We start from the raw sequence: 27421 nt of genomic DNA, 5'->3' as shown, positions 1-27421 counted from the left end.
GGTGGAAGACCAGACGGTGTTAACAATTGTAGATATTCTTCAGGATATTGTAAATTGATGTTTTCATCTTCCGCACCATCACCACCAACTGCTTCAGCAGAGTCTATTGATACGCATTTAACCAATTTGCCGTGTAACCGAGCGACGATTTTCGCGTTCATTCGTTTGACTTCCTTGTTTCTCAGTGCTAGGATTGCCTGTGTACTCATTTTTTCTGTTGATAATCCTTCGGGATGGAATTCTCCAAAAAGATTTGGACACAAAATGTCTTCTTTTATTGGGAACTTAAAGTGAGTTAAACATAAAAATTTAGAAGAGCTGAGAGCGCAGGAACTGTGTCTGACAAAAGCATTCACGCGAATGAGAGGCGAGAGGACCACCGTGGGTGTGGGCCGTTAACCGTAAATGGTTGAGAGGAGGGCGGGACTTGAAAGAAATCTCCTGGCAATAGTTTCGTCTCGTCTTAAGATTTTCTTTTATAATAGAGAGATACATTTTATTTATACAAAGGCGCCTTTCTAAGCACTCAAGGACACCGAACAAACAACAGATCAAAAAGCACAATATAAACAGAACTTAAAGCACCAGAAAATATAAAAAGTTAAAACCAAACAAAGCCACCGTAATCAATGAGAAAAATCCAAATTGAACAGATGGGTTTTAAGTTTACATTTGATAGTTGAGAAGGATTTGATATTTCTAAACTCAGCGGGTAATGAGTTCCAGAACTTGGGAGCAGAACAGCCGAATGCTCCGCTCCCAATGGTGGTTAGGCGGGCGAGAGGGATGGACGAATAGACAGAGGAGGAGGAGGGAATGTCAACATGAAGAAGGTCAGACAGATATGTAGGGGCGAGGTTATGAATGGCCTTAAATGTTAATAGCAGAATTTAAAAATCAATTCAAAACTTAAATCGGGAGCCAATGAAGCTATGGTATGGTGAAGTAATATGGTGAATAGACGGGGTTTCGAGTAATGATGCGTGCAGCGGAATTCTGGACTAGCTGAAGCTTATGGAGAGATTTATTAGAGAGACCGAAGAGGAGCGAACTGCAATGAAGTAACAAGACTGTGAACAAGAATGGCAGTGGTATGGGGAGGGAGGGAGGGAGGGAGGGCGGATGTGATTTAATATTTCGTAGGTGGGAGTAAGCAGACCGGGTGACGTTATTAATGTCCATCCATCCATCCATTTCCTAACCCGCTGAATCCGAATAGGGTCACGGGGGTCTGCTGGAGCCAATCCCAGCCAACACAGGGCACAAGGCAGGAACCAATCCCAGGCAGGATGCCAACCCACCGCAGGACACACACAAACACCAAGCACACACCAGGGCCAATTTAGAATCGCCAATCCACCTAACCGGCATGTCTTTGGATTGTGGGAGGAAACCGGAGTGCCCGGAGGAAACCCACGCAGACACGGGGAGAACATGCAAACTCCACGCAGGGAGGACCCGGGAAGTGAACCTGGGTCTCCTAACTGCGAGGCAGCAGCGTCACCGTGCCGCCCCGTTATTAATGTGAGATTGGAAAGACAGAGAGTACTGTCGAGGATGACACCGAGACTCTCGACCTGAGCTGAAGGGGAAACAAAGTGAGTAAAATGAGTCCAGCAAGAACACGGGACACAGTCAGAATCTTGTTATGGGTAGATTTCTCAAAATCATTTAAAAATAAAAAACGTTTGTCTTCGCACAGAGACACATGGAACAAATGATCAAGTGGTATGGTGGAGTGCACGGCTTTAGGGATGTTCAGAATTAAATTTGATGTTATTTTGGAAAAATCAGGTGGATCGGATCAGATTGGTGAGCTTTTATTTGGTTTGAATGGCATGTTCTTGTTAAACATTTTCTAACATACACACTGCAGACAAAGACACAAATCCATCTATCCATCCATTTTCCAACCCGCTGAATCCGAACACAGGGTCACAAACACACCCACGCCCAATTTAGAATCGCCAATCCACCTAACCTGCATGTCTTTGGACTACGGGAGGAAACTCACACAGACACGGGGAGAACATGCAAACTCCACGCAGGAAGGACCTGGGAAGCGAACCCGGGTCTCCTAACTGCGAGGCAGCAGCGCTACCCACTGCGCCACCGTGCCACCGTGCCACCCCTTGAGAAGAATTAGTCTACTAATACGCCAAAGCAACAATGGGAGAAATGAATAAAGCAGCCTACAGGGTTAGGGTCAGAGCTATCATAGGTCTTGATCTGATCCTGATCTCTCCTTATTTATTTTATGCACCTTCTTGTTCGATTAATCATTTACTGCATTTCTAATAAGTATATCTGTATCACAGTTATTTTTTTTAACCCAATAATATTTGCTTTCTGGGATTCTAATTTCAAAAACAATAGTAAACAAGCAGCAGCAGGCAGGATCAGAGCTTCGCTTCTGCAAGAATGATGTTATGTTTAAATGTCAGCTGCCTGTGCTATAAATAAGACCGCAGTTCAGAGGTTTAGGCTGTAGACATAAGACAATCGACAATCCCCCCCACACACTCTCCAACAGGGCTAGTTTATAAATCTGTGAAACCTTCATGGTGGACTCACTTGGTGGCTCGGGCACAGAGAGCATTCACTCGTGTACAGTGCGGACACTTATGTGTTAAACCACATTTGGTTTTCTTTGCTTCCTTCAGCATTTTCCATTTGATGGAGGGGTTAGGAGGTACTCAGAATATTTTTTTATTGCTAGAAAGGAAATGCTTAAAATACAGAGGGATTCAGTGTCCTTGCACTTACATTCAAACAGTGGGCATTTATGATATGCTGTTAAGTTGTAAATGTATGGAGCCCTCCATTTATGATCTGTTAACGTTCTTTGGAGGATGCGTATTTACTCAGGTTTGGAATCCCAGGTCAGAGAGAAGAGAAGCACTGTTTATTTGTGTTCTTGGACTATCTTGTGCTCGATCTGTCATGCATAGTTACTTTTACATCTGTCTCTCACCTTTGCATCTACACTATGTCGCCAAAAGGACATGGACACCCCTCCAAATGATTGAGTTCCAATGGTTCATTTTTTGACAGGTACATACAATTCATGTACAAGTAATTATGTGAAAATTCTGCTCTGCTGGATCTTCTCCGATCAAGTGCAAATGATATTATTGTAAAGCGGAAGCATCAGTGAGCAGCAACAGCTTAGCCATTAAATGGTAGACCACGCAGACTCACAGTGTGGGGCCACTGAGTGTGAACATGGCGCTATATAGGTGTCCGACCCGACACAGATTGACACGGAGGCACGAGTAAAATAACACAACTATTTATTTTTCTTCACCTGTGGGGCACGTCTTCCCCGTGAATCACAGCACCAACACACACGATCTGGCACTCTTTCTCTTCTCCACCACTCCTCCCTGGCAACCTCATCGTCCTCCTCCTCCCGATTCTGGCTGCCGGAGTGGTGGCTGCTGGCCCCTTTTATACTTCACCTGGAAGTGCTCCAGGTGCTTGATTGCCGTGTTCCGGGTGTGGTGAATACGCTGCCCATAGGGGCTCAGACGTCGCAGCTGCAGCACCCCCTAGTGGTGCCTGCAGGACCCAACTCCAGCTCATGTAGAGCCCTGCGGGAACCCGAGGCACCTCTCCAGCCCAAGGGGGGGACGGCCATCTAGCGTCCAGAGGGGAGGTATTGCACCGTCCAGGGCTGCTCCCCCCTGAAGATACAGTGCGGGGGTGTCCCGGCTGGGCATGGACCCTACACTTGTTAAAATTACCAGTACTCTGGTGCTTCACTCACAACAGAGTTGTGAGAGTATGTGTGTCACACTTAAAAATGTATTCATTTCTGTTTTTTATTTATTTTTGTCTTAAATGGTCTGGAACCCCTGCAGATTTTATTTTTTCTCTCCAGCTGTCTGGAGTTTTTTTGTTTGTTTTTTCTGTCCTCCCTGGCCATCGGACCTTATTCTTATTCTATGTTAATTAGTGTTGTCTCATTTTAATTCTTACTTTGTCTTTTTTTCTCTTTTCTTCATCATGTAAAGCACTTTGAGCTACATTATTTGTATGAAAATGTACGACAGAAATAAATATAGTTGTTGTTGTTAAATATTCCTCCGTGGCAGTGAGATCGTGCCAGTTCAGGACTGATTTCTGACTTGTGCCTGATGCTGCTGGGATGGGCTCCAGCATCCTGTGATACTGTACTGAAATGTGCACATTTAGAAAACAGTGAAACTTATCCCTATCATTACCTTTTTAAATATATGGATTACTGCCCAAACATCTTTCAAGGATTTGTGAAATTTGAAAGATGGAAGGATATTTTATACTGAACAGCATATCCTGCTTTTATATTTCGTTGTTTTTATTTATATATAATTATTGTGTATTATATAATAGATTAGCCATCCCCCACGGCTTCGACCGCGTAGTAGTGAAACAGGGCAGTGAGGAGGGTCCCGGTCCAGTTCTCTACACCTGACGTCACTCTTCCCCATCCCCTCGGCCCGTAGCCTCTGCCTCGGAGTAGCGTGAATACGTCGCTCCTGCAAGTGAACTCTGATTCTTAGCGCAGTGAGAGAAGTCGCAAAATCAACTGGAATGTTCAAACAAATTATAGAAAAAAAAAAAAAAAGATGTAAATCTGTTAGGTAGTTCTCTCGTTTGCTAGCTAAGGTTAGGCCCCGAGGCAGACGCGTGAGTAAGGAGGGTCCCGCCCGACTCCCTGTAGATGAATCTCTCTCAGATTCGCACTAATGAATCGGTACCGTAAGCGAACTATGATACTTAGTCAGATGAGAAAGTCGCAAAATCGACTGGAATGTTCAAACAGATTATAGAAAAAAAAATTCAACCTAAAACTGTTAAGTAGTTCTCTCATGAAAAGCGGACAGGCGTAGAAACGGGTCTAAAAAACTGCTGCTTGGACCACGAAATTTTTAAGACCGTTTCTTAGCGAGCACCTATGGGCCAAGGGTAACCTCCATTCCAAATTTCAAGTCCTCATGGTTTTGGAGATTTTGTGATGAGTGAGTCTTTGGTATTTGGCTTTTATATACACTCACCTAAAGGATTATTAGGACCACCATACTAATACGGTGTTTGACCCCCTTTCGCCTTCAGAACTGCCTTAATTCTACGTGGCATTGATTCAACAAGGTGCTGAAAGCATTCTTTAGAAATGTTGGCCCATATTGATAGGATAACATCTTGCAGTTGATGGAGATTTGTGGGATGCACATCCAGGGCACGAAGCTCCCGTTCCACCACATCCCAAAGATGCTCTATTGGGTTGAGATCTGGTGACTGTGGGGGCCATTTTAGTACAGTGAACTCATTGTCATGTTCAAGAAACCAATTTTAAATGATTTGAGCTTTGTGACATGGTGCATTATCCTGCTGGAAGTAGCCATCAGAGGATGGGTACATGGTGGTCATGAAGGGATGGACATGGTCAGAAACAATGCTCGGGTAGCCCGTGGCATTTAAACGATGCCCAATTGGCACTAAGGAGCCTAAAGTGTGCCAAGAAAACATCCCCCACACCATTACACCACCACCACCACCAGCCTGCACAGTGGTAACAAGGCATGATGGATCCATGTTCTCATTCTGTTTACGCCAAATTCTGACTCTACCATTTGAATGTCTCAATAGAAATTGAGACTCATCAGACCAGGCAACATTTTTCCAGTCTTCAACTGTCCAATTTTGGTGAGCTCGTGCAAATTGTAGCCTCTTTTTCCTATTTGTAGTGGAGATGAGTGGTACCCGGTGGGGTCTTCTGCTGTTGTAGCCCATCCGCCTCAAGGTTGTGCGTGTTGTGGCTTCACAAATGCTTTGCTGCATACCTCGGTTGTAACGAGTGGTTATTTCAGTCCAAGTTGCTGTTCTATCAGCTTCAATCAGTCGACCCATTCATTCTCCTCTGACCTCTCGCATCAACAAGGCATTTTCGCCCACAGGACTGCCGCATACTGGATGTTTTTCCCTTTTCACACCATTCTTTGTAAACCCTAGAAATGGTTGTGTGTGAAAATCCCAGTAACTGAGCAGATTGTAAAAAATACTCAGACCGGCCCGTCTGGCACCAACAACCATGCCACGCTCAGAATTGCTTAAATCACCTTTCTTTGCCATTCTGACATTCAGTTTGGAGTTCAGGAGATTGTCTTGACCAGGACCACAGCCCTAAATGCATTGAAGCAACTGCCATGTGATTGGTTGATTAGATAATTGCATTAATGAGAAATTGAACAGGTGTTCCTAATAATCCTTTAGGTGAGTGTATATAGATATATATTTAATAATACATCATTTATTTATACAGAGTGACATAGTGGTTTAGGATTTGTACTTCAGACCGTGAGGTTTGGTGTTGAAATCCTGCCACTGACACTGTGTGACCATCAGCAAGTCACTTTACCTACCTTTGATCCAACTGGAAAAACGAAAGAAGTCCAATCAAACGTGCATCAAATGTTGCAATAAAGGTGTCAGCCAAACAAGTCAATGAGGGTAGGCAGAGTTTGTTCCCAGCTCGCACTCTATAGTGGCTGGAATGGGCTGTATAACCCGGACCTCCTTAAAAAATCGGGAGTGGTCTCCCCTAAACCTTCTCGTATACTCAGATATGGGGATGGATATGTGAGGAGTAAACCGCCAGACAATGATTATATTTTTATATTGTGTACATTAAAGAACCATCAACAACAAATCAAATTAATAATATATTGAGCAATTATTATAAAAGTAAAGTTGAAGAAATCGGACTCTGCAGTTGCATGAATAAAAAAGTACCACTTTCGGTTAGCGGAAATAGCTCAAAAGTTGATAGAAATCTACATTTTGTACCTAATACTTGTATGCACAATTTGGTTGACCTAAGTGAAAGAGTACTCAGGTTATCGTGTTTACATACACACACACACAAACACACACACACATAATCCTAAAAATGGTATTTTCGGACTCAGGGAGGTCTAAAACGTGGAGATTCATCAAAATCTCGAGGTCGAATTTTTGGACGATTACAATACTTCGTATACGAGAAAGTAAAAACAACGCGAGCCTGGGCTGGATGCTGCGGATTACATGACATACATGTAAAAACAATCCTGCCTGGTTGCTAAGTGGTGATGCTGTCTCGCAAAACGGACACTCGAGTCGGCAAATGGTTGCCTTGTTTATGCGAGTATCCTCTCACAGTCCAAATAAAAAAGCGATGCTAAATTTGCCACAATGTGTGCGTTCGCCCTGTAATGGTAATCATCACCTGCCTAGACATTTGTTGCTTCCATTGGCTTGATGTTTACTTTGATAGGCTCCCGCGACCCTGCTCTGGATAAGAAAGTTTGTAAATGTGAAATAAAAAAATACTATTTTCGAAACGGTGTTAAATTTGAAAGATGGATGAATATTTCATGCTGAACAGGAGTACCTAACATGATACAATGCAAGCAAGGGTATACAAACGGACGTATAGACCGTTTTAATTGTACTCGTTTATTGTATCATAATCGCAACGCGCGTTATTCATAAATTCTAATTCTGCCAACTGCAACTCAGCCTGTTTCTCTGCCTGGCGAAGTCTTCGGCGAGGCGCCTGGCTTGTGTCGCCCGATCCGCTCGCTTTGTCTCTGACGGCTCTTCTATTTGCGGTTACAGAATGCCATTCTTTGCATGCGCGCGGCGCACCCTTGCTTGATTTTTGCTTTACAGTCTCCGTGGCTGTCAAGCTGCTGAGTACAAAGGGGGCGCGTTGCATCATGGGTAGCTCCTGCGGTTAAATGACATTAACCTGCGCGGCATGCAGCGAGACGTCTCGGTGGTGCCGCACGTTGTACTGACAAATCTAGAATATGTTTTGTCCTCGGCAGCTACCTCTAATAGTCAGGGTCTCAACAGGAAATGACTGCCCCGCTGCTGTATATGAGTCTCGGCTATTCATGCGAGGTGCAACCTGTGCTTCCCACTCTTCGTTGTCTGCGGCGAGCGGGCAGCTTCGGCTTTGAACAGGAGTAGCCGTTTGTATCGTTTTAGGGTTAAAAGGAACTAGGGACAGTCGGCTGCAAGCTATTAACAACGTAAATCCATTTTGGTGGACTCTACATTTACTTTATAGTGTCTAACTAGCACTTGATCATGGTGCTTTATTAAGTTGCATTATATCTTTTAACACAGAGAAAAGCCAAGCAAAATGACACCTTTTATTGGCTAGCTAAAAAGATTACAATATGCAAGCTTTCCAGGCAACTCAGGCCCCTTCTTCAAAAAGCTTGCATATTGTAATCTTTTTAGCTAGCCAATAAAAGGTGTCATTTTGCTTGGCTTTTCTCTACATTCATAATGGCTAGCACGGCACAACACCCTAGTACTATTTTTTAATACAGGATGGTATTATAGCGCATTGGTTAGCCCTTCTCCCTCTTAGCTACAGGGTCCAATGCCCTTCTGTCACTGTTTTAAATGGACTGTCCACATTGTCCCTCGTGTACTGCTATTGGTGATGTAGGTGGCGGACTGGGTTGTGAAAGGATTTCAGTGATCCATTCAAACTTTTTTTAAACATGTGGAGGAGCATGTTGAATATAATAAACATTTTATCATTTGATGAAGGCCTAGTACACTTAGCAGAAGCTAGTGAATGTTTAGTATAAATTTATAGTTGAGAGAGATTACCTAGAGAAAGATAGAATTTAGTTTAGCAAAGACAGAAGTCACGATCCTATTGAGAACAGACTTTACCAAAGGGGAGATCTTAGAACAAGTGAGGAGCTTAAATATTAGGAGAGATGTTGAGTTGGGCCATGAAATCAGCTGTCCTCTTATTATTTATTTAGCAGACGCCTTTATCCATACTATATATATATATATATACAGTAAATAGATATACAGGGCACAGCGCATCACTTTTTCCACATTTTGTTATGTTACGCCTTATTCCAAAATGGATTAAATTCATTTTTTTCCTCAGAATTCTACACACAACACCCCATAATGACAATGTGACAAAAGTTTACTTGAGATTTTTGCAAATTTATTAAAAATAAAAAACTGAGAAATCCATGTACATAAGTATTCACAGCCTTTGCTCAATACTTTGTCGATGCACCTTTGGCAGCAATTACAGCCTCAAGTCTTTTTGAATATGATGCCACAAGCTTGGCACACCTATCCTTGGCCAGTTGCGCCCATTCCACTTTGCAGCACCTCTCAAGCTCCATCAGGTTGGATGGGAAGCGTCGGTGCACAGCCATTTTAAGATCTCTCCAGAGATGTTCAATCGGATTCAAGTCTGGGCTCTGGCTGGGCCACTCAAGGACATTCACAGAGTTGTCCTGAAGCCACTCCTTTGATATCTTGGCTGTGTGCTTAGGGTCGTTGTCCTGCTGAAAGATGAACCGTCGCCCCAGTCTGAGGTCAAGAGCTCTGGAGCAGGTTTTCATCCAGGATGTCTCTGTACATTGCTGCAGTCATCTTTCCCTTTATCCTGACTAATTTCCCAGTTCCATTCCCACTTTATGATGCTGCCACCAACATGCTTCACTGTAGGGATGGTATTGGCCTGGTGATGAGCAGTGCCTGGTTTCCTCCAAACGTGACGCCTGGCATTCACACCAAAGAGTTCAATCTTTGTCTCATCAGACCAGAGAATTTTGTTTCTCATGGTCTGAGAGTCCTTCAGGTGCCTTTTGGCAAACTCCAGGCGGGCTGCCATGTGCCTTTTACTAAGGAGTGGCTTCCGTCTGGCCACTCTACCATACAGGCCTGATTGGTGGATTGCTGCAGAGATGGTTGTCCTTCTGGAAGGTTCTCCTCTCTCCACAGAGGACCTCTGGAGCTCTGACAGAGTGACCATCGGGTTCCTGGTCACCTCCCTGACTAAGGCCCTTCTCCCCGATCACTCAGTTTAGATGGCGGCCAGCTCTAGGAAGAGTCCTGGTGGTTCGAACTTCTTCCACTTACGGATGATGGAGGCCACTGTGCTCATTGGGACCTTCAAAGCAGCAGAAATTTTTCTGTAACCTTCTCCAGATTTGTGCCTCGAGACAAGCCTTTCTTGGAGGTCTACAGACAATTCCTTTGACTTCATGCTTAGTTTGTGCTCTGACATGAACTGTCAACTGTGGGACCTTCTATAGACAGGTGTGTGCCTTTTCAAATCAGGTCACATGAACTGAATTTACCACAGGTGGACTCCAATGAAGCTGCAGAAACATCTCAAGGATGATCAGGGGAAACAGGATGCACCTGAGAGGCAAAGGCTGTGAATACTTATGTACATGCGCTTTCTCAAATTTTTTTATTTTTAATAAATTTGCAAAAACCTCAAGTAAACTTTTTCACATTGTCATTATGGGGTGTTGTGTGTAGAATTCTGAGGAAAAAATGAATTTAATCCATTTTGGAATAAGGCTGTAAAAAATGTGGAAAAAGTGATGCGCTGTGAATACTTTCTGGATGCACTGTAGATAGATAGATAGATAGATAGATATAAATATAGATATATATTGATATATACTGTATATATATAAATATAGATATATATAGATATATATTATATTAATTAGAAGGTGCATGCATCAAAAACAACAGAAAAATTCAAAACTGAGCAAGAGGGAGTAGGATCAGTAGAATGTAATTAAGTTTATTACAACTAGACTAAGACTTACGTCAGTATCCTTAACTCTCTGCGACAGTACAACAACAGCAATACAGTAGGCGAGAAACTAAGCAGCTCCAAAACATTAAATGAAGTCATCTGCTATGAAATGTAATATTGATATTTGCGTGTAAACTGAGGCTGATTAATAAAGCGGGCCTACTTGGGCTGGCAAAGTGTATTGCTTCTGAAGGAAATGTAAGGGGAGCAATAAGGTGTGATTTTTTTCATGTCCACAGTTTGCATGCTTTGCCCATTTTCTTGTAGGTTTTATCAACCAGTCCAAGGACTTGCTTCTTAGATTAGCCACTAACTGGTAACTGGCTTTGTTTTGGTGTGCCCCATGCTGGACTGGCATTCCATCTAAGGTTTGTTCCTTTCTTGTGAATGACACTGCCAGACTGACATCTTTTCCAGAACTGGCAACTGGCTTTGTTTGAGTGCACCAAATGCTGGACTAGCATTTTATCCAAATTTGTTTCCTGCCTTGTGAATGGTACTGCCCAACTGGCATCCTGTCCACAAATTGTTACTCTGTGCCAGCTGCTTACAAGATAGGTCTGTGTAAAGTTAAAGGCTAACAGAAATATGCAGATTTGAAGAAAGAGCCATCAGCCTAAAATAGACATGTCTCCTCATTTTGACGGGTCCTCCAGCAGCATCCTGTCACATCCAAGAGCTACTTACCTTCTACTAAGCGGAGGTCCTCAACTACAACTTGCTCTCTCAGGATGCCTAAATGAGTTTGTCGCACTCTAGTGGCAAAACTCTGAACTGCCTTCTGGATAGGTTCTCCTAGGACAGCATTTAGCATTTAGTATGAATATTTATTCATCGACACATGTACAGTATACAAATAATTTGAGTTAGTTTAGTATTTCTGAATCAAGTCTACTACTGCTCATCTTATTGAGTTGATCGTGGTCACAAACTGAAGCAGCAATGAGATAATGAGAAACCAAAAGATGATCAGGCTAACTGCCTTCTGTCTTTCTGACTCAATTACAACTTGGAAAAGAAAAAAGTGAAGGCGTGAGAAATACTGAGCTGATGTGGTCCATACTGGGTCATGTAACTGAAGCAGAAAGCTTGAAAAAATGTTAAGAAATACTAGATGAGATATGGGCTCTTCTCAGAAAGCGGACGGCAAAAACGCCACTTGTTTTTAAGATTAGGCACCCTTACACTATATTAAGATTAGGCACCTACCCTAAATTGTTAAGATTAGGGACCCTGGTGTACCTGGCCTTACCACCACGAACCTTAAGTTCAGGGTTTGTAGTAGGGGTAGGCCAGTCTAAATCAAACAAGAAGAAGATGGCGTCCACTTTCTGAGATACGAAGACATCTCAGCTGTTATCTGAACAAACAAGCAAAATGTGGACTAAAAGGTCTGTTTGTCAGACATCTTATGTTTTTATTTGGATGGTGATCTCACAAAAAAAAAAAAAACCCCATCAGTTTAGAAATGGCAGGTGTGACAGAACGAGAACACTGCCAAGCAATGGAATAAACGGGTTTCATTAATAGTTAAATAGGAGATTTGGGTGGAGTAAACATGGTGGACCTTTGTGAGTGTTTGACTCCCCAGAATTAACTGGTCATCTGTTGGCTTGCTTGGCATCTCTTTATTGTTTGGCTAACAGGTAATGAAAGAACAATTAAGCAAGTCAGTTACAATAAAGGGAAAAGAAGTGCATTAAATTAGTAGTGGTAAGTGGTCAACAAAGTGTCTGGACATAAACCTAACACCCCTGCTCTAGACGTTGTACTTAATCCAGGCTATAAGGCAAACTCACTCTTTTCCACATTTAAAAGGTGCATCGCCATGACAAACATCTGTCCATCCAGCCATCCTTCTTCCAGAGCTTCCCAAATATAATTAAACAGACAAGCTTAAAAAAATGAAAACAATGGTATGAAGTGAGTGCTGCATCGGTGAGGCTGAAGGACCTCTATGGCAGTGTCTCCCTACCTCGGTCCTGGGGGGTCTTCTGTGACTGCAGGTTTTTGTGCCAACCAGATTCCTAATCAGTGACAACACCTGATAGCACTGAGCTCATTATATTAGCTGGGGTTTTTTGTCTTTTATTCGACATTCAGAAAAGCACATCAGCATAATTTTTACATTTATAAGACATTTAGAAATATTTCTGCTTTTTATTTAGATTGAAATGCTGAACTCTCTTTAGTTGATTTCATTATATTTTTCCTTTTCTCTGTGCAGTTTTTCCCCTTCGTTGTATCTTATTAATGACAATTAAAAATGGGCAGAGCAGACACGCTGGCAAACAACACGGAATACTTTAGCGTCAGACCCACTAATTAGTAAATGATGGATTAATTAAACAATTAGAACACCTAGAAAAGTAGAATGAAAATCAAGATGAAAATATTGTTAAAAAGAAAAAAAAAATACATTATTCCCATATAACTGCTTGGTACAACTCTCTATTACCGTGATTCCCAAACTCGGTCCTGGGGACCCACTGTGGCTGCAGGTTTTTGTTCCAACCAGATGCACGATCGGTGATAATAATTAATAGCAACTGATCTCATTTAATTAGCTGGACTTTTTTACTCTTCTCTTATTCTGCATTCAGAAAAAAACATAACAGTATGTTTTTTACATTTAGAAATATTTTAGTTTTTTCAAAAGCTATAAATGCTTAACTCTTTTGTTGTTTCCCTATTATTTTCCCCTTTTCCTGTGTAGTTTGCTCCCTTCATTTAACCCTATAGTGACAATTAACAACAACCAGAGCAGACACCCAGAATAATGAAAGCTGCAACTACTTCAGAGTCAGGCCCACTATTTAGTAAATACTCAATTAAATAACCAGAACACTTGGAAAAGCAGAATGAAAATTAGGTTGAAAATACTGTTAATGACTTTAGAAAAACCTACCTATTCCCCATATAACAGCTTATTACATTTTAATAAAAATCTACCAAACTTAGTTTTGTAAATTCTACATTGACTCCAAGGACTCACTTAATTAGGCTAAGAGTCCAATGAAAAACGGAAGTTGGTTGGAACAAAAACCTGCAATGACCGAGTTTGGGAACCACTGCAAAAAAAAAAAGCTTGGGAGGGAGACTAGGGAGACGAGACGTGATCTTCTCAGAAGACAATTTGACCTCCCGCGAGACAACATTTAAAACAAGTTCATGGACATTTAAGCAAGCAGTTGTTGGAATGCATTCGGCAGACACACTTCATGATGTGCTCGCAGCTCCTAAAACAATCACAAGCAGAACACGCAGCTCGCCAGCAGCAGCAGGCCAGGAGATGATCCGAGCGCATCTCCTTAGCATGCGTTCAGCAAAGCAACCCTAAAGCCCCCCCTTCCCGACCCCGCTGTACAGGCTTAGAAATGATCGACACACAGCACAACAAGCAGAAAACATAGTTTGCCAGCAGCAGCAGCATCAAGCCAGCAGATGATCTGACCGCTTCTCCTTAGCATGCGTTCAGCCAGCCCAAAAACAGAGGACAAGTGTTTTTACAAAAGTTTTAAAGTAAATGTGAAAATAATGCATATGTAACAATTCCCATGAAAATAACAATCTCTTTAAATTGTATATCCGGTAAACCAAACCTGGAGTGGGCGAGCGAAGCGAGCAGGGGACGGAGCCCCCTAGTTTTAATATATATATATATATACTCAGCAAAAAAAGAAACGTCCCCTTTTCAGGACTGTGTATTTCAACAATAATGTTTTAAAAATCCAAATAACTTTACAGATCTTCATTGTAAAGGGTTTAAACAATGTTTTCCATGCATGTTCAATTAACCCTAATCAATTAATTAACATGCACCTGTGGAATGGTCGTTAAGACCAAAGTAGACATTTAAGGTCAGAGTTCTAAAAACGCAGGACACTAAAGAGACTTGTCTACCGACTGTGAAAGATGCCCAGGGTCCCTGCTCATCTGTGTGAACGTGCATTAGGCCTGCTGCAGGGAGGCATGAGGACTGCTGAATAAATTGCCATGTCTGCACTGTGAGACGCCTAAGACAGCGCTACAGGGAGACAGGAAGGATGTGACAGGCAGTGGAAGACCACGTGTAACAACACCTGCACAGGATCGGTACATCTGAATATCACACCTGCGTGACAGGTACAGGATGGCCACAACAACTGCCCCAGTCACACCAGGAACACACAATCCCTCCATCAGTGCTCAGACTGTCCGCAATAGGCTGAGAGAGGCTGGACTGAGGGCTTGTAGGCCTGTTGTAAGGCAGGTCCTTACCAGACATCACCAGCAACAACGCCGCCTACGGGCACAAACCCACCTTCGCTGGACCAGACAGGAGTGACAAAAAGTGCTCTTCACTGATGAGTCACGGTTTTGTCTCACCAGGGGTGATGGACGGATTCGTGTTTATCGTCGAAGGAATTGAGCACGTCTGGGACCTGTTGGATCGCAGGGTGAGGGCTAGGGCCATTCCCCCCAGAAATGTCCAGGAACTTGCAGGTGCCCTGGTGGAAGAGTGGGGTAACATCTCACAGCAAGAACTGACAAATCTGGTCCAGTCCATGAGGAGGAGATGCACTGCAGTACTTCAAGCAGCTGGTGGCCACACCACATACTGACTGGTACTTTTGAATTTGAGCCTCCCTTCATTCAGGGACACATTGTGAAACATTTTTAGTTTATGTCTTATGGTGTTGACTCTTTTAGTGTTCATACAAATATTTACACATTAAGTTTACTGAAAGTAAAAACAGTTGAAAGTCAGAGGACGTTTCTTTTTTGCTGAGTGTATATATATATATATGTATATATTTTTTTTTTATATATATTTTTTATATATATATATATATATATATATATATATATATATATATATATATATATTTTATATATATATATTTTAATATATATATATATATTTTTATATTTTATATTTATATTTTATATATATATATATATATATATATATTTTTTTTTTTTATATATATATATTTTCTTTTACCAAACTTAGTTTTCTAATTTCTAGATTGTTCCCAAAACTTGGGTAATAACACATCACTTAATTAGCCCAGGAGTCCAATTAAAAACAGAAGCTGGTTGAAACAAAAACCTGCAGCCACATGGGGTCCCCAGGACGGAGGGTGGGAAACACTGGACTAAACAGTACACCACCACAATTCTCTGTGTTTTATTTATTTACTAGAAATGATTTATTGCTTTGTTTGCAAATTATAATAGTAAGAAAAAAATTGATTAAAAAAAGAAAGAGCCCAGTAGCTGTCCCTGGCGCCGCAATCTGAGAGCTGTTTCAGATGCATGTCTGACGACGCAGTGCTCCTCAATTAGATTCCTCCTTGTGTTTCCATGGTTACCACGGCGGATGTGCTCATTTTATTATGGGAGACGACAGTGTGGACAGAGTGTGGGCTGTCAGCTTACTGCAGCCTAAATGGACAAAAACTGACAAACCAGTCATTTTAAGCCAACATTTCCAAGTCACTTTCTTGACTTTTTATAGCGTCTTTCAAAGTGAATAAGGTCACAGAGTGCAGCTTACTGCAGTCTAAATGGGCAAAACTGATAAATCACTTTTTCTATGCCAAAAATCCATGTCTTTGACTTTCTTGACTTTTTATAGAACCTCTCAAAATGAATATTGCTACAAATTGTTTAGTTAGATCGTAAAAATGAGTGTGCATTTCAGCTCAGCAGAACAGCCTATCAGTTGGGCTTTGGGTTTGAATCCTAGCCTGGTCGTCCACCTGTGTAACGTTTGTTTATTCTCTTTGTGTGTAAAATGTGTGTTAGGGTAATGGGTGATTCTAACTTGGCTCTTTCTGAGTAAATGGAATGGAAGCTGCCAGGATAGGCTTTGCCCTTTTATCACTTTGGGCAGCCCAGAAAATACACACATGAATACATCTCAATGGCTTTTATGTGAAGTTAATTGATGGCTCAATTAAAACTGTAGACAGTGGGGTCAGCCAGTGGACAGACAGGTAGACTTTATTACTTTTAAAGTAACACTGGGGATACATTAGATGTGTGTTATGTTGATTGGGTACTCAAAATTGGCCCAGTATGAGTGAGTGTGTCCCCTGGTGTTGCCAGGGCAGACTGGGTTCTATGACACAGAATTGGGTAAGTTGGTTCAACATCCATCCATCCATTTTCTAACCCGCTGAATCCGAATACAGGGTCACGGGGGTCTGCTGGAGCCAATCCCAGCCAACACAGGGCACAAGGCAGGAACCAATCCTGGGCAGGGTGCCAACCCACCGCAGGAGACACACACAAACACACCCACACACCAAGAACACACTAGGGCCAATTTAGAATCGCCAATCCACCTAACCTGCATGTCTTTGGATTGTGGGAGGAAACCGGAGCGCCGGAGGAAACCCACGCAGACACGGGGAGAACATGCAAACTCCACGCAGGGAGGACCCGGGAAGCAAACCTGGGTCTCCTAACTGCGAGGCAGCAGCGCCACCGTGCCGCATCTCCATTCTAATGTGGCTAAAGCAAGCTATCCTGTTAAGAATAGCAAGCTACCTAAAAAAGCAATAAATAGGCAAAAACGTATTGGGCTGGTGAATTGGAATAGACATTGGGTTTTCCAAGCAGTTTGTTTTATTTGCATACTGCTTACAATCTGCAATCCTTTCCTTCTAAAGATTTACATCATAGGTTCCCAACCTTTTTTGGGTCAGAGTCCACTTTTTCAAAGAGTAATTCGATAGCACCCCCATTGGGTGAACTATACTATACTACAGGGTGGTCCAGATCTAATTATGCAGATCCCGATCGTCTGGATGACTTTGATTTATGTGGGGACGATTCCTGTTCGGCATGAAGATGATTCTTCATATCGTCAGTTCGCACACTTCTCGATGGTCCGGAATTTTTCGGGTGATTTTCTATGTAATAAACTTAAATAAGTTATAGCGTAATGAAAATTGCATAATCAGATCTGGATCACCCAATATATATTGAAAAACAAGGACAGATTTTTATTGGACGATATTAACAATATTGGTGTATTTCTCAAAGTATGATTAAAAAAAAATATATTTTAAAAAAATGAATATAATATTAGTGAGAGGGCTGAGTTTGGTGTGATGACACTAATTTTTCGATGTTTGGTGCCATTTTTGTTATCAGCAATCTTAAATTGCCGCATTCTACTATTGGCAATCTGTTTCTTTTCTTTGTTAACTGATTGTTGACCATGCGAAACCCTCTTTTGGCTAAATATGATGATGGGAGACTTGAAGATCATCTAATTCAAGAGTTCCCAAAGTGGGGTCGATTTGAACTTTCTAGAAGTCGATAGTTTCTTGAACTTTCTAGGAGTCGATTGATCGTTTCAATAAAAAAAAATTGGGGGTTGACGACAGCAAAAATAGACCCCCTTACTACTGCTATTTATATGTTACTTCAAAATATCTATGATTCCAATAGGTACCTAATTAAGAAGTAAAATAATTCAAAAAAACGCTTTTTTGATAAAAACACATTACATACCAAACTTGTGAACGAAAAGGTAAAATGTGTCACTAAAAGAGTTGGGTCACGTAAGATTGCATGAAAATACATGGAACACAAACATGTCTGTGCATCGTCTTATCGAACGTATCAAAGCAAGTGCGGACATGAAAAACCGTTGTATGTCCGCACCTACGGTGGGACGAGACGACGGATATTCGATATTAGCAGAATCTATCAGTCTTGCTTTCATAAAACACTATAAATTGGTTTGTTTGATGTGACACGTACTTATTTGTGATTTGAACTTTAATATAATTATTTATTGAGGAGCAGTACTACGAAAAAGAAAATCAGAGGACACAGTTCATTTATTTGAGTTTGAACAAAAATCTCGTGTTTCAAGTAAGTACATACTTTATTTTTTTTTTTTTAATCACAGGGGCTATCGAAATTGTTAATAAAAGTTGTTATTTCTTCAGATAATAATATGACTGAACCAAAAAAGAAATGCAGACAGTACAGCTTGGACTATTTGTACTTATTTTGAATTTACATATTTATTTCATACAGTGGTGTGAAAAACTATTTGCCCCCTTCCTGATTTCTTATTCTTTTGCATGTTTGTCACACAAAATGTTTCTGATCATCAAACACATTTAACCATTAGTCAAATATAACACAAGTAAACACAAAATGCAGTTTTTAAATGATGGTTTTGTTATTTAGGGAGAAAAAAATCCAAACCTACATGGCCCTGTGTGAAAAAGTAATTGCCCCCTGAACCTAATAACTGGTTGGGCCACCCTTAGCAGCAATAACTGCAATCAAGCGTTTGCGATAACTTGCAATGAGTCTCTTACAGCGCTCTGGAGGAATTTTGTCCCACTCATCTTTGCAGAATTGTTGTAATTCAGCTTTATTTGAGGGTTTTCTAGCATGAACCGCCTTTTTAAGGTCATGCCATAGCATCTCAATTGGATTCAGGTCAGGACTTTGACTAGGCCACTCCAAAGTCTTCATTTTGTTTTTCTTCAGCCATTCAGAGGTGGATTTGCTGGTGTGTTTTGGGTCATTGTCCTGTTGCAGCACCCAAGATCGCTTCAGCTTGAGTTGACGAACAGATGGCGGACATTCTCCTTCAGGATTTTTGGTAGACAGTAGAATTCATGGTTCCATCTATCACAGCAAGCCTTCCAGGTCCTGAAGCAGCAAAACAACCCCAGACCATCACACTACCACCACCATATTTTACTGTTGGTATGATGTTCTTTTTCTGAAATGCTGTGTTCCTTTTATGCCAGATGTAACGGGACATTTGCCTTCCAAAAAGTTCAACTTTTGTCTCATCAGTCCACAAGGTATTTTCCCAAAAGTCTTGGCAATCATTGAGATGTTTCTTAGCAAAATTGAGACGAGCCCTAATGTTCTTTTTGCTTAACAGTGGTTTGCGTCTTGGAAATCTGCCATGAAGGCCGTTTTTGCCCAGTCTCTTTCTTATTGTGGAGTCGTGAACACTGACCTTAATTGAGGCAAGTGAGGCCTGCAGTTCTTTAGACGTTGTCCTGGGGTCTTTTGTGACCTCTCGGATGAGTCGTCTCTGCGCTCTTGGGGTAATTTTGGTCGGCCGGCCACTCCTGGGAAGGTTCACCACTGTTCCATGTTTTTGCCATTTGTGGATAATGGCTCTCACTGTGGTTCGCTGGAGTCCCAAAGCTTTAGAAATGGCTTTATAACCTTTACCAGACTGATAGATCTCAATTACTTCTGTTCTCATTTGTTCCTGAATTTCTTTGGATCTTGGCATGATGTCTAGCTTTTGAGGTGCTTTTGGTCTACTTCTCTGTGTCAGGCAGCTCCTATTGAAGTGATTTCTTGATTGAAACAGGTGTGGCAGTAATCAGGCCTGGGGGTGGCTACGGAAATTGAACTCAGGTGTGATACACCACAGTTAGGTGATTTTTAACAAGGGGCAATTACTTTTCACACAGGGCCATGTAGGTTTGGATTTTTTCTCCCTAAATAATAAAACCATCATTTAAAAACTGCATTTTGTGTTTACTTGTGTTATATTTGACTAATGGTTAAATGTGTTTGATGATCAGAAACATTTTGTGTGACAAACATGCAAAAGAATAAGAAATCAGGAAGGGGGCAAATAGTTTTTCACACCACTGTAAATGTCAAAAATGTATTTTTTTGCTTTAATTTTCGTTAGTGCTGGTTTCGATATTAAATGTTGCACAAGATAACGCCATATTCCGTAGTCCTTTTATCTTTTTCAATCATTAATTACAAGTGATTAAAATGAAAAGTTTGATATCTAGTGAAATATTTCATATCGAGTACAGCACAAATTTATTAATTTGAGTAAGTAAAGTAAATGACTAGGGGAGCGACGGTTTTAAAAGTTTTTGGTAAAGGGGTCTGCGGCCGAAACAAGTTTGGGAACTCTTGGTCTAATTTGTGTTGCCATCAGAGAAAAGTAGTGTTTCTTCCCAATGAAGAGGCGTATCCGTGAGATTTGTTGTTTGGTGAAAGTGAAATCCACATACGCGAGCGGCAGAGATGCGAAATGGCTGGGCCGCGATCGAAACAAGCAGGGGGCAAAGCCCCCAAGTTTTTAATAAGAAGGTCCACGTCAGTTTTCCTTTGAATGTGATCTGTAGGTACCGCAGTGACATTTTAGGTTTTACACTTGCTGTGAAGGAATTCTGAAACAATCAGGTATTGATAAAAAAAAAAGACTTCTCACGTATTTATAGTAACGTTCAATGAACCCGTCAAAACGTGCATTGATTTGGCCCTCTTGACTTGCATGATCTGAGAATGTATGACTTGTACAAAATTGTAAATATAATGGCGATTCTAAATTGTCCCTAGTGTGTGTGCGCTGTGGTGGGCCAGCTCCCTGCCCGGGTTTGTTTCCTGCCTTGTGCCCTGTGTTGGCTGGGATTGGCTCCAGCAGACCCCCGTGACCCTGTAGTTAGGATATAGCGGGGTTGATAATGGATGGATGGATGTACCAGTACCTACTATTTAATACGGACGGGTCTTTCTTAATGGACATTTAGAATAATTGGTTGAAGCATACGTTCGATGATTTTTAACATTATTCAAACTTGCGAGTACTGCCCAAGGTGGGGCGGCTGGTCCTCAACACCCCCTTAATATGTCTTGGACCAGAAATGCCCCCTTAGATTTCTTCAGCACCCACCGGTGGGCAGTACCACCCCCGTTGGGAACCTTCGATTTACATGCTTGGTAAATTGAAGAGTCTAAATTGTACTTGCGTGTGATTCGAGTGTTGGTTCCTGCCTTGCTCCTGGTGCCGCCAGGATAGGCTCCAACCACCACAACTTTGAAAATGTCATGCCATGTGCTAATTATACTTTGTCCTTCTTCTTGTTTGTGTTTGCAGGGCCAGTTTTCTCACATTGGGGCCTCTCTGCACACGAGGACACCATTTTCATACAGGGTGCCTGAGGAAGCAAAAACCATGTTCCTGTTTCTAAACCTAGTTTATGGACTCGTGCCCCAGCTGTTTGCCTACAGATGTGTGACAAATCCAGAGTTCTTTCTGAAAAACAAAGGGAATCAAAAGACAGAGTGAGGCACATGCAAGTGTGACGTTAGGTTGGTTAGCCGTCCTCGTTTTGTGCATTGGATTTAACGTTCACAGATATTCTTAGTTGGTAAACCGTAAGTGTATACAGAATAACAAAGTGAAGGCAGCAAGGCACCATTAAAATAACCCCTGGGCTGGGATGAACTTAAAAAAAGTGGAACTTTCCAAAGAAACTGGTTTAGTATGAGGTTCAGTTTATAGATGCAAATTACAAAGGTACAATTTTGATAAAAATGGGCCATTGACGTGTCAAGTATTTGTGTGTGTGTTCACTTTAAAATTTATGATATGCAACTGTTACTTGGTGTGGGGGGAGCAGGGTCACATATTTTATTAAGGTGCTATTGACGTACAACAATATTACTTTTGTAACTGCTGTTGGCAGTGCTTCACCGTGCAGAACGTTTTCCTTAAATGAATGTTTTGATAGCAGCACTGCCAAGAAATTTGCAACAATATATCAGAGACGCCAAGGGTCAGAGCCCTTCACTTTTGACACATTTTGTTGTGCTGCAGCCTTGTGAGAAAATCATTTCAAATTCCTTTTTTCCCCTCATCAAGCAACACTCAATACTCCAGAATGACAAAGCAAAAGCAGGATTTTGGACATTAATAACAAAAAGAATGAACTGCCATATTGACACCAGTATTCAGATACTTTACTCAGTACAGGTAGTCCCTGAGTTACGGACATGCGACACACGACTTACGAACGGGGCCGCAGCTGCTCCTTCACCTGTCCGGGGGGACGTGACGCAGGCTCCTCAGTAACTGCCGCTCCGGCATCGTCGGCCTGGGGATGCTGCAAGCGGTGGCTGGAGGGGGGCCATTTCGCAGCTCGTGCAGTGTAGTGCCAATCTGACTGGATGGGGGGTCATTTCACTGCCCGCACATCACACAGCCTTGCAGGGTCTCTCGAACCGCTGGCCCATTCGTTTTCGGTGGGCGGCTGGTGATGCTGGAAGCGGTGGCTGGAGAGGGCCGGTTTCGCTGCTTGCGCAGTGTAGTGCCAATCGGGCGGCTTTGCTTGATGAATGGGGCAGTGGGGGCGGCACCCCGTTCATTCTCAGTGGGCAGTTGGGTGCGCAGCAAACGGTGACCTGGGGTCCATAGTCATCCGGGGCCACAGCTACTGCTCGTGTGCAGGCTTGATGGGGTGGTTCGCTGCCCACCCACTGCTCCTCCGCAGATACTGCTCCTGACTTTCGTTTCACTGCCCGCCCCATCACACAGCCTTGCAGGGTCCTTCGAACAGCTGGCCCATGGGCGGCTGGTGATGCTGGAAGCGGTGGCTGGAGAGGGTCGGTTTCGCTGCTTGCGCAGTGTAGTGCCAATCGGGCAGCTCTGCTTGATGAATGGGGCAGTGGGGGCAGCACCCCGTTCATTCTCAGTGGGCAGTTGGGTGCGCAGCAAGCGGTGACCCGGGGTCCATAGTCACCGGGGCCACAGCTACCACTCATGTGCAGGATGGACGCTTGATGGGGCGGTTCGCTGCCCACCCACTGCTCCTCCGCAGATACTGCTCCTGACTGCTCACTGCCTGTCCACCACACAGCCTTGCAGGGTCCCTCAAACGGCTGACCCATTCATTCTCGGTGGGCGGCTGGTTATGCTGCAAGCGGTGACCCGGCATTGGCTTAATGGATGCCTTTGGGGATGAATGGGGCGGCGGGGGAAGCATTGTAGTGTGCCTCGGGTGGCTGCCTGTTGAATGAGGACGGTGATGAGCGATTCACTACCCGCCTTTGGCAGCATACTGTATGCAAGTGGAGGTGGCCGTGTGGTGGGCGGGTGGTGAAGCGCCCCTCGATGCCCCATTCATTCTCAATAGCAAGCCTGCTTGTTCTGTTACGCACATAGCAGGAAGTCATCTCTTGTCAGTACATCAGACGTGTTGACGACGGGTGCCTTCCTGCTGTGATGGCGTGGACAGTGCTGTGCAGAAGAGCTCATCTTAACCCTTCGCCAATGTCTCTGAAACACAAATCTGATGCAAGTGCTGGTGATACAGTAAAGAAGAGAAAAACCATCACCATGGAAAATAAAGTAGAAATAATAAAAAGGTCAGAGAGAAGTGAAACTCCATCATTCATTGGCAGGGCACTTGGTTACAGTCGGTCAACAATAGCATTTATTAAATTTATGTACCTGTTCTGACTTACATACAAATTCAACTTCAGTCCCTATCTCGTACCTAACCCGGGGACTGCCTGTACTTTGTTGAAGCCCCTTTGGCAGCAGTTACTCCCTGGAGTCTTCTTGGCTTTGCTGTAACAAGCTTCAGGCACCTGGATTTGTGGATTTTCTGCCATTCTTCTCCGTCGACCCTCTCAAGAGTGGACAGCTATTCTGCAGTTAACTTCTTCATCCTCATAACATTACGTTTCTGCTCATCGGTGAGACCTTCTGTAGACCTTCATACCGTATGTGCCTTTTCCTGATCAGTCCAGTCATGTGAATTGACCACAGGTGGACTCCAAACATCTCCCCGAGGATCAATAGGATGGGATGCACCTGAGCTAAAGCAATCTATCCGAATACTTATTTCAATGAGATACTTCAGTTTTTTTATTAATTAATTTGCAAACATTTCCAAAATCCTGCTTTCGCTTTGTCATTCTGGGATGTTCAATTTTGCTTGATGAGGGAAAAAAATTCAATGATTTTAGCACAAGATTGATATGAAAAAATCAAGGCATCTGAATATTTTTTGTATGCTCTTTGTACTCTCAAACTTCCTTAATCCAGATGAGGGTTGTGGCCGTCATGGGGTTGAATGGGGTCAGTTGGATTTGGTCAGAGCCTGTCCCAGCAGCACTGAGAGCAAGGCAGGAAACATCCCTGGACGGGTGACTGTCAACTCACCACAGGCCCCACTTGCACACAAAACCACACTGGCACAGCGGCCAGTTTGCAAGTGCCCGGCAACTCAACTGGCACTGCTCTGGGCATGTGGGTGAAAAACAGAAGTACAGAAAGAAGTGCCCCTGCACAGATGAGGAGGGACATGCAAACTCCACACGGACTTGAGATTCAGACACAGCAGTATAGAGGCCCGTGAAGCAGCAGCACTTACACACCTTGGCCACGTCTCTAAAAAATACACACACTGCAATCATAAAAATGGAACACAGCGTAGCAGTGCTTGTAGCAGGGTAGACTATATGAAGATCTGCAAGACATGAAGGAAGGAGGATGGCACAGCCCCAACATGTGTGCCTTTCTTAAATCTTGATGACATAACATAGAAACATTTTTCTAGTAGAACTTGTTATAAAGCATCAAGTGTCACAAGCATGGCAGACATTTAGATGCTGCCTCCGCACCATGCTATTTAAGAAAAAAAGAAAAAGAATGGTGCAGCAGCTACTGTAGCTGTCTCGTCACAGCTCGAGGTGAGCACAGGGCACACACACACACACACTAGGGACAATTTAGGATCGCCAATGCACCTAACCTGCATGTCTTTGGACTGTGGGAGGAAACCCATGCAGACACGAGGAGAACATGCAAACTCCACCCGGGAAGCGAACCCGGGACTCCTAACTGCGAGGCAGCAGCGCTACCCACTGCGCCACCGTGCCACCTGTTCTCTTTATCTTTATTTGCTTAAACAGGTAAGTTTCAGTTCCTTCAATTTTTCCTCATAGCTCCTACCTCTCAGTCCTGGAATCAGCCTGGTCATTGTGTTCACTGGACTTTCTCTAGCACTGCTGTGTCTTTTTTTTTTTAATATGGAGACCAAAACTGTGCCACCGTGCCGCCCTGGTCATGATCTATGTGGATTTTCCTCTAGGTACTCTGGTGTTTCTCACACACAACACGTGAAGAGGAGATTCATAATTAGCTGAGTGTGGGCTTGTGAGTGGGTCACTGAGCCCTGTGATGGACTGGCGCTCTGTCCAGGGTTGGTTCTTGCGATGTGCCCAATTCTGCTGTTTCCCCATGACCATGAACTGGTTTTCTGGGATTCAAATGATGTTAATTAAAAGAAACACAGTAACTTTTCATACATTTAAAAAAGAAATATGCATTATATTTTATATAAAACAGTTTTGTTAACATTGTGGCATGGCAAAAGAATGGGTAGCACTGGTACGTCATAGCTCTTGGATCCTAGCTCCTTCATTTTGTGTGGGATTCATTTTTCCCTACATTCCTGTGGAGTTTCCTTTCCGAAGCTAAGTCATTGGAGTGGCTGGCAAATCCATATTGACCTGGTGTGAATGCCTGAGCTGCAAAATGGACACTAAATGGACATGCGCCCCAAAATGGACATGTGTTCCATCTGGTGGTTGTGGCCATGCTAAAAAAAAGCAGATTCAGAATACGAATGCCTGGATGAGTGTTGTTAACATCCTCTGTCACAACAACGTTTAGGCGGAGAATCCCGACATCATTCTGGTTGGTTGATGGATTTCTGATCTAACCAGTGTCTTAATGTGGTTCATTTGATCCAAAAAGCCGAGAAGAGCAGATAGCCCATCCAGTATGTGAAGTAGGCACCCTTCTCTGGCAAGTAGCAAACTGGCACTGCCACGTGATTTTGAATCGGTTCACTGAATACATAGATGGGACAGGGTGAGGTAGAATGGAATGCACACTTGGCAACAAACCCAACAGTCCCTCCCAAAAGTTACGATTCAAACGACAAAGATCTTTTTTTTTTTTTTTTTACTCAAGTTAGATTTGTAGAGGGAGGCACGGTGGTGCAGTGGGTAGCGCTGCTGCCTCACAGTAAGGAGATCTGGGTTCACTTTCCGGTTCTCCCCGTGTCTGCGTGGCTTTCCTCCCACAGTCCAAAGACATGCAGGTTAGGTGCATTGGCGATCCTAAATTGTCCCTAGTGTGTGCTTGGTGCGTGGGGGTGTGTGCCCTGCGGTGGGCTGGCTCCCTGCCCGGGGTTTGTTTCCTGCCTTGCGCCCTGTGTTGGCTGGGATTGGCTCCGGCAGACCCCCGTGACCCTGTAGTTAGGATATAGCGGGTTGGATAATGGATGGATGGATAGATTTTTAGAAACTTGCACTGAGAAGACATTTCTCTGATTCTTCTCAAGTGATACACTGACAATGGTTTTAATTTTGTTTTTACAATTGCAAATTCTTATTCAAAATAAAGAGGAAATACAGTTACTGAAGTGCACAGCCTGGCCTTTGATTTCTTATACGCAATTTCTGTCATCTAATTTTCACGTTGTTTATTTCTGATAAGGATCATGATGGTAACAGGCAGGCACAACTCCCACTGAAAATCTCCAACTCCAACCTTAGTTAACCAAGAGAAATAATCCTGGGTCTCGTTTCACTGGGCCGTGTTTTAACACACTTCCTGTGAGAGGCACCCAAGGAGCATCGTCGCTGGATGTCAAACTACCTCATTATTTCCATTTGATCTGGAGAAACAGCACCTGAAATCCAAACTCATTGAAGGCTGCCGGACTCCTACGGTGAATAAATATCAAGACCATGTTGAGCAATCTCATTCTATGAACTGCTGCACCAAAAACAAAGCTTGTTATCGGACACGAGGATGGAGACTTTGCTTATCCAATAATTAACCTCTTGTTGCCTAGATTTACAGTGGGTACGGAAAGTATTCAGACCCCCTTCAATTTTTCACTCTTTTGTTATATTGCAGCCATTTGCTAAAATCATTTAAATTAATTTTTTCCCTCATTAATA

General features: G+C 42.9%; 1 protein-coding gene across 1 annotated transcript in view; it reads left to right on the top strand.

The window, feature by feature from the left end:
* LOC120541301 (transmembrane 6 superfamily member 1-like) overlaps window positions 1–23493 on the top strand; it is a 79948-nt gene extending 56455 nt beyond the window's left edge. Inside the window, exon 10 of the mRNA XM_039772796.1 lies at window positions 21534–23493. Within this exon, the coding sequence (XP_039628730.1) occupies window positions 21534–21725 (192 nt within the window). The 3' untranslated portion in view covers window positions 21726–23493. The remainder of the gene's footprint in view (window positions 1–21533) is intronic.
* Window positions 23494–27421: the final 3928 nt, after the last annotated feature.

This window comes from Polypterus senegalus, chromosome 12 (assembly GCF_016835505.1).
Source record: "Polypterus senegalus isolate Bchr_013 chromosome 12, ASM1683550v1, whole genome shotgun sequence".
Taxonomy (NCBI): domain Eukaryota; kingdom Metazoa; phylum Chordata; class Cladistia; order Polypteriformes; family Polypteridae; genus Polypterus; species Polypterus senegalus.
This window is presented reverse-complemented; position numbering and strand designations above follow the sequence as displayed.